At 42.3% G+C, this 12257-nt stretch overlaps 1 protein-coding gene across 1 annotated transcript in view; it reads right to left on the reverse strand.

The window, feature by feature from the left end:
- Positions 1–12257, reverse strand: part of GON4L (gon-4 like) — a 78282-nt gene that overhangs the window by 51430 nt on the left and 14595 nt on the right. The window contains exons 4-11 of the mRNA XM_019662497.1: positions 12077–12255; positions 11362–11436; positions 11138–11188; positions 8820–8870; positions 8414–8509; positions 7874–7993; positions 5839–6009; positions 2898–3090 (exon numbers count right to left, since the gene is read on the reverse strand). Of these exons, the coding sequence (XP_019518042.1) occupies positions 2898–3090; positions 5839–6009; positions 7874–7993; positions 8414–8509; positions 8820–8870; positions 11138–11188; positions 11362–11436; positions 12077–12255 (936 nt within the window). The remainder of the gene's footprint in view (positions 1–2897; positions 3091–5838; positions 6010–7873; positions 7994–8413; positions 8510–8819; positions 8871–11137; positions 11189–11361; positions 11437–12076; positions 12256–12257) is intronic.

Here is a 12257-nt window from a genome sequence, read left to right on the forward strand (position 1 = left end):
ATGAGGAACTGTATTAAGGGTTCACGGCATTAGGAAGGTTGAGAACTGCTGCTTAAAACGCTTTAATGTCCCAAGATTACTTCAATTCAGACAAGTTCCTGGACTAGTAAACTAGGTTGTAATCCTAGCAGTGTGACAGATTGCTTCTGTACCACTGGGCACAACGAATTTCTCGGAGATTTCTACAAAATGGATAGAATTACCTATGTCCCTGTTCATTTCTTTCTGCAGAGATTTGAGCCTTGGTGTAATGGGCCTTGGGGTGGGTTGGTAGAAGAAGGAAGTGTCAATAAGTGACGTGTCAATAAATGAAAGAGATTTACAAATCCTGAAAAAAATTCCGTGTATGTAGATATGTACAGTTTTCTGGCGAGGCTACAAAGCTTTCATCAGATTCTCAAAGGGGTGAGTAATGGAAAAGCCAGAAGCTTAGACTCCCATCAGAAAGCCTAATGGGATAACATATCAGTTGTCAACTACGATGACTCAAGCTCAAACTTCATCTTCTTCCCCTCATACAAGTTTGTGCATTCTGTTGATCATTAGCACTTCTGCTATACAGAGTGGGTGGAAAAAAAGAAAAGTGCTAAGATTCATACCAACTTACTTGTTCTCTGTCTTTTCTAAATGTTTTGGGGAAAGTCCTCAATTTAAATTTAGGACTAAAATTCTTCCTACTTCTACATTAATGTGGAAAACTAAAAGGTAACTTCAGATTTGAAAACTCTTAAGAGATGCACATCAAAATGTTATCAGTGATCCCTCTGGGGAATGAAACTGTCATCATGGGAGGGGCTTTAGTTTTCGTTATATAATGCAGGGGATTCTCGAATAACACCATTTCCCTCAACCGTAATCATGTTGATATTATGTTGATATGATGCCACAAAAACTTAACTCTTGTTTATATCAATTAGCTTATGGTAAAACTGGTTTCATTACAGGTTATTTCACTTAAACTCCCAAAGCCTATCGATGATGTTAACTGAAGACTGACCATATTTGGTTTCTTTCCACCAAGCCTGCATGTAATTCAGAAAATGAAACTCCTGGGAGCACACAGCATACAGAACCCATAATACGGAGTATCTCACATTACTTCCACCCATCTGCCTCCTTCCCCTCAGTCACTATTGTCAAATCTCTCTCAAAGGTCCGTCTCAATCACCACCTCCTCTGATCATCCTGAACAAGAACTCTTCCTCCCTCTTCTAGAACACTATTTATGCCACTTTTATGGCGGATCTGAGCTTATTCACCTTCATTCACCTGAAATACACTGCGCGTTTAACAGTGGGCCGGGCACCACTCATATAAGTCTTGCTTCCTCACAAATGATTATGCACCTTTCTCTCATGGAGCCTAGTACAATGCCTTATTAGAGGAAAGTACTCGATAAACACTTGCCAAACGATGTACAATACAAGTATTAACAGCTTTATAAGGTACATTCAAGGATTTATTTTTTCATTCATTTTTCCAGTTGTTCCTAGCCTTACCTACCCAAACATTCACTTGGTCTATTTCCATCCACACTATGTTCTCCTGTTCATCTTAAAGCATTATTCTTTTCAACATATAATCTTATGGTGGCTGTTCTCAGCAGACAGGGAAAGAATAAAAATGGGCTGTGTAGGTTGTCTGTAATTAGATTTGATAGGACACGATCTGATCCAGAAATAGGAGCAATGAATTAGCTTCAGATTAAAATGAGACAGACAGTGGATGACGCTGCTCACATAAAATGCAAGTAAGACCTTCACCTTGGTTCAGTTACATGAATGTTTTGAAAACATGTGACTCCTCCACAACACAACTAATAAAAACATTCTGGTCGCTCCCACTGAAGAAAGTCAAAACAAAACAATAATAACAAAATTGCCCCGATTCCATCAAAAGAAAGTGGCATCTGGAGTCACTACACACAAAGTCAATCTCCTTTTATCTTCAAAACCTACAGAGATTTATTGCACAAAATGATGAAAGATGCCGGATTTCCACAACAGTGCACTTTCAAAAAAATCACCAAAGACAACTTTAATAATATTTGTTTCAAAAGTAAGAACTTTTGCCTATATTCTAAAACAAATAAGGGTTGTGGAGGGATTCCTACGGCTGCAGTCAACACTGTTTTTGTCTGATCGCTACTCCTTCCCCACTTCTGAAAACACTATCACTTCTCTCAAATAACTGCCTGATCCAACCACATTGTTCTGTGAGGTGCTGCCAATCACAGGACTCTATGCTGACACAGTCTCCCTGCGAAACCCATGCACCACCAAGAGAGAGAGAGCGAGCATGTGATCAGACCAAGCCAGTCTAAGTTGTTCTCCTGGATTTTTCACACTGGAGCCTGTAGGAGACAGACCTGATATGGGGGCAAAGCAAGAAGAAAACAGTGTGCTTATGACCACAGTTCTAGCGGTATAGGAAAAAAACAGGTTTGAGAATGGAGCCAACTGACAAAAAGAAAGTAGAGATGACAGCTACAGAGAGGGAAGAAGGGCCTGGACAGTGTCTCAATTCCACTGCAGGTTCTTCTGCCCCTTGCAAAGTCTGGCTTCATCTGACCTTCTTCAAGTTGGGAGTTAGTCTTCTTTCATTTGCATCATCATAATGAACCTCAACTAGCACAAGTCTTTGAGTCAGTGCACTCGCACGAAATGGTATATAAAATTATGTGTGCATTTATAAGGGGAAGGTTCTTAGCATTCAAAAGATTCTTAAACAAAAAAGGGTGGGGTGGGGAATTTAACTATTGATTTAAAGTAAATTCTTGGTTACATACAAAATTCAATTAACCAAAAACACCCCTTTCCTTATGCTTCTACCTAACAACAACACAACCACAGAGATAACTGACAGAGGCAACAGCGAACGCCCACAAAACCACTGACCTTCATTCCCCACGTCGTCGTTCATGAGTCCCCCGAGCCACATCTTCCAGTCCTCGTCATCTGCTGTATTGGGGTCGTACATGTCTGGGGTGATGTCTGGAGCCTGGAGCTCTGCTTCCAGTTGCCCCAGGGGAACATCTTTCAGGGGCATCTTAGAGCGGGTTCGGAATGCAATGAGGCTGTCATCCATGGGCTGGCCAATGAAGAAACACAAACATGTCACTGAGCACGTCACTAAAGCTTCCAAACGGCCCCAACCGCATCGTATCCTGCGTGCTTCTCTTGTCAGCTTAATCCACAGGTCTCTTCTCTAAACAACTGGGGTTTGTTATTCTTCGAGAAACTTGAAGGACAATGACCATCGATTTTAAAACCAACATTTCAGGGGCGGCCAGTTAGCTCAGGTGGTTAGAGCACAGGCTCATAACACCAAGGTTGCTGGTTCGATTCCCACATGGGCCAAGGAGCTGCGCCCTCCACAACTAGATTGAAACAGCCACTTGACTTGGAGCTGATGGGTCCTGCAAAAACACACCATTCCCCAATAAAAAATAAAAATAAAAAAAAGTTTAAAAAAAAATAAAAATAAATAAAACCAACGTTTCAGGAACATTTGCAATAGCTGTATTAAGGTATAATTTACATACCATAAAATCCACCCTTTTCAAAGTGTAAAATTGAGTGGATTTTGCCATGCAGAGCTGTGTGACCATCCATACTAAATCCAGAACACAGTCATCACCCCCAAAAGAAGTCCCATCCTCCCGGCACCCAGTCCCCAGCAAACACTAATCTGCTTCCCATCGCTGTGGATTTGCTTAGGCAGCTACTTCATATAAATGGAATCACACGATATGGGGCCTTTTCTCTCTGGCTTCCTTTACTTAGCATAATGTTTTCAAAGTTGATCCATTTCCTACCATGTATTAATACTTCCTTCCTTTTCGTTGCACAATATTTCATTATACAGATATGCCCTTTTTGGTATATTCATTTATCACGTGATGAAAATTTGAGCTGTTTCTGCTGTGGGGCTATTGAATTATGTTGTTGTGAACATTTGTGTACAAGTTTTTACATGGACATATATATACTCAGTCCTCTTCAAGTGAACCTGCTGGGTCACATGTTTAACTTTCTGAGGAACCACCAAACTGTTTTCCAAAGTAGCTGTACCATTTTCTGTTCCTACCAGCAACATTTGAAGGTTCCACCTTTCTCCACATCCTCGCCAACACTTGTCACTGAACATGGTTTTTATAATAGCCGTCCTCATGGGTGTGGGGTGTTATCCTCTTGTAGTGTTAATCTGCATTGTCCTAATGACTAACGATGCTGAGCATCTTTTCATGTGCTTATTGGCCATTTGTGTATCTCCTTTGGAGAAATGTCTATTCATATCCCTCGCCCACTTAAAAAAATTTGTTTTAATTTTTCAATTACAGTTAATATGCAATATATTAGTTTCGGGTATACAGCATAGTGGTTAGACATGTATATTACTTACAAAGCGATCCTCTGATAGGTCCAGTACCCACATGGCACCTTATATAGTTATTACAATATTAATGACAATATTCCCTGTGCTGTATTTTACATGACTGCTTTTATAACAGCCAATTTGTACATCTTAATCCCTTCCTCCTTTTTTATCCATCCCTCCAACCCCCTCCCATCTGTCCTTTGCCAATTTTCGATTGGGTTATCTTTTTATTGTTGAGTTATAAGAGTTCATTATGTATTATGGATACAAGTCCCTTATCAGATATGTGATTTGCAATTATTTTCTCTCATTCTGTGGGTTTTCGTTACTTTCTTGATGGTATCCTTTGAAACACAAGTTTTTAATTTTGATGAGTCCAATGTACCTATTTTTTCTTCACTTGTGCTTTTGGTGATACATCTAAGAAACTACTGCATAATCAAGGTTACAAAGATTTACTCCTACATTTTAAGAGTTTTACAGTTTTAGCTCTTACATTTAGGTCAGTGATCTGTTTTTTTAATTATTTGTTTTTCAGTTACAGTTGACATTCAATATTATTTTATATTAGTTTCAGGTGTAACAATTATCTATTTTGAGTTAATTTTTGTGCATGGTGTAAGGTAAGGGTCCAACTTTATACTTTTACATGTGAATTTCCAATTGTCCCAGCACCATTTGTTGGAAAGACTATTCTCTCTTCATTAGTTGGCCTTAGCACACTTGTCAAAACTCAACTGACCACAAATATAAGGGTTTACTTTGGGGCTCTGAATCCTGTTCTATTGATCTATATGTCTGCTCTCAGGCCAGTACCAGACTGTCTTGGTTACTGTAACTTTGTAATAACTTTTGAAATCAGGAAGTATAGACTTCCAACTTTGTTCTTTTTTAAGATTGTTTGGCTATTTTGGGTTCCTTGCATTTCCATACGAGTTTTAGGATAAGCTTAGCAATTTCTACAAAAAGAAAAAGCAGCTAGGATTTGGATAGGGTTGCAGTGAATAGGTAGATCTATTCAGAAAGTCTTGCCTAGACTCCTGCAACAATCTCCTAACAGATTTCTTCTCTGTTTCCTCTCTTGGCACACCTTAATCCAAGGGAAATTTGTAACATCATGACCACAACATACTCTAAAGTGATGCAGGAAAAAAATTATGTGTGTAGGGAGAGAATAAGGCAATTGTGGTAAAAGTTAATATTTGGGGGATCTGGCTAATGGTTGTTCCTACAGTCCACATTCAAAAATGCTCTCTGTCACATACCTTATTCTTTCCTTAGGAGCTGCCACTTTCACAGTTAAACAGCACACACCATATAACAGTATTAAAGACCTACAATTTCATGGCTCTTACTTATTATAGCAGAATTTAATATCTTCCCCTCTCCCTTCCCAACCTGAGCAGCAACTAAATTACTCTCTTTGAGTTTCTCAGCAATTTAGAGACACGTGTTTACCTGGAAAGAATCCATGCAGACTGGACTGGAAGCCAGCTCCTCATCCACAGCGTGCAACTTCTCCATGAAAGCACTGTCCCTGGTCTGCTTGGGCTTCGGGGGGGGTGGGGGCCCCATGGGCACCACCTCAGCACTGATGTGCCTGATGGCAGGTGTGCTGACTTTCTCAGCCTGATTGAAAGAGGCAAGTATGTTAAAAAATAAAAGGAGGGGGGAGAAAGAAGAGAAAAACAGAAAAAGTAGAGAGACAGAGGCATATCTTTCATGTGCTAGTGATCTTTCTCTTCCCATCTAGATAAAGGGACATAAAAACAAAGGCACTGGGGGCCAGCTGAGTGGCTCAGTTGGTTAAGAGTTGGCTTAAGAGCGTGAACTCTGGGCCAGCCGAGTGGTGCGTTGGTTAATAAGAGTTGGTTTGGGACGCCAGCTCTAAGCAGCAGGACCCCGGTTCGGATCCCACATGCAGGCCAGTGACACTGAGCCCTCTACAGCTAAGATGGTGAACAACAGCTCGACCTGGAGCTGGGCTGCTGTTGAGTCAGCAGCGACAGTGTAGGCTATAGTGGGGCTGGCCGGCAGCTGGCATGTGCTTTCGTGAGCTGCCATGAGCCGCCGTGAGCAGCTGTCCAATGGCTGGCGAGCAACTGCCTCAGCCGGGAAGAGCGCAATGATAATACCAACATGGGCCAGTGAAGTGACATCCTCCACAACTAGACTGAAGAATGAAAGGACAGCAACTTGTCTATTCCCCTTCCCCAATAAATTCTTCAAAAAAAAAAAAAAAGAGCGTGAGCTCTGAGCAACAGGGCTGCCAGTTCAATTCCCACATGGGCCAGTGACGCTGAGCCCAAGCTGAGCTGTTGCTGAGCTGCCAACAGGTGGCAGGATGGCTCAGCTGGTGTAACAACAAGATTTCCTGTTCAATGGTGGGCTACGCCCACCTGCAACTAAGACTGAACTCAGCACCTTGAGCTGAGCTGCCACCCAGATGGCTCAGTGGATAAGGCATGCACTCTTAACAAGGCTGCCGGGTTCTACTCCCGTACGGGATGGTGGCTATGCCCACCCCCAACTAAGACTGAACTCGGCACCTTGAGCTGAGCTGCTGCCTGGATGGCTCAGTGGATAGAGCGTGTGCTCTTAACAACAAGGCCGCTGGCTCGATTCCCGCATGGGATGGTGGCTACGCCCACCCCCAACTAAGACTGAACTCGGCACCTTGAGCTGAGCTGCTGCCTGGATGGCTCAGTGGATAGAGCGTGCGCTCTTAACAACAAGGCCGCTGGCTCGATTCCCGCATGGGATGGTGGCTACGCCCACCCCCAACTAAGACTGAACTCGGCACCTTGAGCTGAGCTGCTGCCTGGATGGCTCAGTGGATAGAGCGTGCGCTCTTAACAACAAGGCCGCTGGCTCAATTCCCACATGGGATGGTGGCTACTCCCACCCGCAACTAAGATTGAACACAGCGCCTTGAGCTTAGAGGCCACGAGCTGCCGATGGGAAGCCAGATGGAGACTGGCACCCTCCACAACGAAGATTGAAGAACAACAACTTGGCAGGTCCCCTCCCCCATTCCCCAAGAAAACTTTTAAAAAAAAAAGCAAAGGCACTGTCAAGTATACTCATATTGATCTAATTCGGTTTCATGCTATTTCCAATGAAGCCAACAGGATGCTACTTAAGATACCAAAAGTGGGAAATATAATAAAAATGGCTTTAGGACAGTATTAGAGAACAGGTATGAAAAAGGGAAGGGTAGAAGAAAAGAAACTCTGCTAGTCACTCATATTTGGCCCCTTAATGAGAATTCAAAAAAAAACTCTCTCCCTATCACTGAGTTCTGTTTTCTCTTAAATGTTCATTGACTTGAAAGACATTGCTCAACAGTTATAATCAATCAAAAACACCAGGAAGATACGGGCATGATGACTGATCTTGAAATCGTGTTTGGCAAAGGGTGCCAGCTCAGAATCACGAATAAAAATTTACTTATACAGTTATAACTTATCTCTTTTGTATGGTGCAGGATTACCTCTGATAATATGCCATTCTCCTCATCTGTTTCAGTCATCTCAGAAGACTGCCTCAATCTGGATTTCTTTGCTCCACGTGGAGACGAAGCAGTACTTTCAACATCACTTTCCAATAAACTCTACAAAACAAATCCCATTCACTTTTACATTCACGCCTCTACCTCCTTCCACTGAGTTTGAAGTATCTCAGGAGAATGAATCACAAAGTATCAATCATTCAGAGCAAGAGCAAATACAGCTGAAACAGGAGCTTAGTATTCTGAAGGTGGGGACAGGGACCAGGTCACTATGCTCACCAGTACTGCACACTGTGCAAAACTGTAAGGCATTCATTTAAAATCCTTTCACGGGCAAGGCAGAGAACACATGACAGATATCACACAGCAATGAAAATGAACTATATATAGCTATAGGCAAAAGCACAGAGGAGGCTCAGAGAACTGTGTCTCAGTCCTCTCCATGGAAGAGGTGACATCACTCAGGCCTCACTGGGCCACTCGGTCTGTGTTCCTGGCTAAACTCACACGGCCGCCACTGACCTCCTCAGCAGTCTCATCCTCATCGTCGTCGTCTGGCTGGTACTCTTCATCTGACGAATCATCTTCTTCAAGGTGGATATCCACAAACTGAGGAGGCTACTCGAGTACAATTCCAGAAAAAAAATGAAGGGATAAGAAACACAAGTCATATGGATGTGGAAAATACAGGGAAAAGGTAGAGCGAGAGAAAAAAATCTAAGAGCTCAATGAGCGAAGCAGGGGTTCATGAGAGTCCTAACAAGAGAGTCAAATCTGAGAGTAACAGGGAGGGAAAACCAAAGCTGGAATTTTAAAAGTTTAAAGTCAAAGTCCCCAAAAATGTTAACAAATAGAAAGGAAGTATTTAGGATTCAAAACTGATGAAGTCTTTTGGGAAAACAGTAAGAATTACCTCTTCCAAGTTTACCTTAATTTCATTGGCCTTCTTAATTGGTGAAATATTCCATGTTGGAATTACCTACAACAAAGAATATAAATGGTTATGTTCTCTTAACTGAAATAGACTGTTTTTCATTTTTCATTCCTCTTTACCATCACAAAGAGCCGTCTACCTAATGCCAGCTGCAGTGAGCTTGCGATACTGATTACCCGCGAGGGTATATGCATTAATATCTGTCAGAGCTTGACAGGAGCAGGAGAAAGGAGAGAAGGCTCCATTCCCATCACCAGCATTTCCGCCTTCATTCCAGTAAGACGCTGTATCATCCACTAACGGAGACAGGACCTGTCTTACCTACTTTGTATCACAGCTTGGGTTCACATGGAATAATGAATGTGAAAACTATTTGTAAACTACAATAGCAGACAAACCTAAGATATTATAGGTGATATAGTAGCCTGTTGACATCAGTGTCAAGTTGTCCACAACTTATTTTCAAATAGCACAGGAAAAAAAAAATAGAGCCAGAGAGATATAAAACAAACATGGCAAAATTTTACAACTGTTAAATCTAGGTAGAATCTAGATTTACTAAAATTCTTTCAACCTTCTGTATGTTATAAAACAATGGAGTCGGGAACGTTTTGTAAAGAATTTTTTAAAGCTCCTACACACTGCTGACAAATGCCACTGCAGTGTATCATTTCTTGACTACTTCACTTTGACCCGAACAGAATCCTCTCACAAACAGAATCCAAGGCTGGGCTGTGTCTACAAGGAGCTCGGGGTCTCCACATCTCAGCCCTGCCTCGTTCAGGCCTTTTACCTCGCTCTGTGTAGGGAGGCCCAGTGGGAGGGACAGGGGCTGATGTGACTCATGTCCACACCCCTTCCCGTGTCTGTTTCTGAACCAGTCAGTTTCCCTACTGCCAAACCCGCCGGGAAGTGTGCTGCCGTCAGTCTATTAAGCTGTAAGGAGCAGGAGACCAGGACTCTAACCCTTGCTCCCCGACATGAACTAGTCTTTGGTCATCCAGCTTCTCTACACCTGTGTTCAGGGCTGGGAAACATAATCCAGAGCCTGAGGTGGGTCTCCTTGGTCTTTTTTTCCAAATCAAATATGGAATTAATGTTACTTATACTCTGTATGTCAGAGAGACGTATAGAGTATTCATATAAACTCCGTCTCACTGATGGCTGCTTTCATCATTGCTATACGTCCATTTGTGTGCTCCCTGGAAAAAGACACATTTCACTCTATGCAACCAGAGTTAGTTGAGTAAACAAGAAAAAATGATGTGGCTGTCAAAAAAAGCCAGTGCAACCTTAGGCTGCATTAAGAGGAATACAGTATCTGGAACGCTGAATGGATAACCTCACTTGTACTAGCTAAAGCGCATCTGGGCAGTAGATTCCATGTTAGCCACAGTTTTGAAAGGATACAAGCAAACTAGGCACATTCAAAAGAAACAGGGCAGATTGGTGAAGGTACTCAAAGCCTTGTCACATAATAGACCAATAACAAACAGGGATGTTTATCAAGAAAGAATATTACGAAGAGACATACTAGTTTTCTTCAACTAGAGTAAAGGTCATGTGGAAGAGAATAGACTTATTCCTTCTCTTGGATTGCAAGGAACAGAACTGGACAAACAGACAAAAACGACGATATGCATTTGGGGTCCATCTTCCTTGTTATCTGAGATAGAACGGGCCCCCGCAGAACTATCACCTGCCTTGTCACAGAAGGTAAGCACACACAGGACAGGTGCTTGCTATGCAGGATATAACAGGGTGCCAAGCATCAGAGAACTCGCTGCACCAGAATCCTTCAGAAGTCCTAAGTGGTTCTCATAGTTCAGTGTGCAAAAGAAGGAACGACTGTATTTTCAACAATGCATAGTCCCGGGCCCACCAACGGGTCCCAATGATTCCTAGGACTGTGGTCAGCCCAAGAATGTGGGTTCACTTGTAATGAGCACTCCTGAGGTACCCCACACCACGGTGATCTCAACCCAAGTGGCCCCTTAGACACACTTTGAAAAACACTACTCTTAACACTACACATATCTTATCACAGGAATATAAAAACTGACCTCTCATTGCTTTTAAGTATTCTAAATGGTTCTCTGTCTAGTACCTCCAAAAAGGAATAATTCCACATCAACTAAAATAAAAATAAATTCTGATAATGATTTCATATATTCCATCTCTACTTGTCTTTTACAAATCTTTCTTTAAAGAGGCAAACAATAAATCTTTCCTATATTTTTTCCCCTTCAAATAACCGGAAATCAGAGCTTATTTACCAAGCTAAACAAATAAAGAAAAAACAGAACACCCACCACTCCTTTTTCCACCACTTCCTTAAGTTTAGAGCGTGTCATTTTGGGCTCCTAAGGAGAAGAAAATGAGAAAAAAACGAGTCAGTAACCATCATCATGTAATCCTTGGGTTCTGAGACACTACCCTATCCCCCAAGTGTCAGACTATTTACAGACTCCCCAGGGCCCTGCTACTCGTAGCCAGTTTACAGGTAGCTTTGTTCCATGACAAATGGATTACTCACAAACATCGGCATATCTTCGGTCTCACTGATGGCAGCTTTCATCATCGCTACCACGTGTTCATTTGTGATTACTTCCTGGAGAAAAATGAAATTTCAGTTTATGCAACAAAGCTGTGTCATCTAGAGAATATTCATGTCTCTGTAATTCTGCTCGATACTCAAACAGCTTCAGATTGGGGTGATGCAAGGGAACTGAACGCAAAGAAGCAAGTTGTGGACAAAAGCACATAGCTCCGAACAATGCAGCAGCAAATGAGCCAATCTTATCAGCTGCTATGGGGAACAGGACTGGCTCACATAAAGAGAGATTCTGAGGTACTACAATATAGATGCTTAAGAGAAACGGTAATAAACAACCAAGGCTTTGTAAATAGCTGTGTTGCTACATTTCAAAGAACAGTATTTGCACATGTGCAAAGTACTGTAAACTGTTCACTGGGCATCTTTTTCAGACAACTAACCCACAAAAGGGTAAATTCAGTGTGAATGTTAGTCCTGAATATGCTAAACAATACACTAAACAATCAAATCAGTGGAAGGAAGCAGAGGAACAGTTTACCTTCCCAGTTAAGTTCTTTTACATGCGTTCAGATTCCAAACTCTTGCTGAGTGTAAAGAGAAAGCTATCTTGAAAACCGAGTCACTCATATACCGGGAGTCCAGAGCTTCCGGGGCATTCTCATTTGCTTCCCCACAACCCTCAGGCCTTACTCACGTGGAGGATGTTCCGCACGTTGACGGCCGTCAGGTTGTGCTGCTTGGCGCCGTCCTCCAGGGTGCGGTCCAGCACATCATCCAGCCTCAGGTCACACGCCCCTTCTTCCTGACCCCTCCCATCTCGCTTCCTCTTGGTACCCTTCTTCTTCTTTTGCCTTTTCTCACTTTCTTCATTGTCT

Source organism: Hipposideros armiger, unplaced genomic scaffold (genome assembly GCF_001890085.2).
Source record: "Hipposideros armiger isolate ML-2016 unplaced genomic scaffold, ASM189008v1 scaffold_378, whole genome shotgun sequence".
In the NCBI taxonomy this organism is placed as follows: Eukaryota; Metazoa; Chordata; class Mammalia; order Chiroptera; family Hipposideridae; genus Hipposideros; species Hipposideros armiger.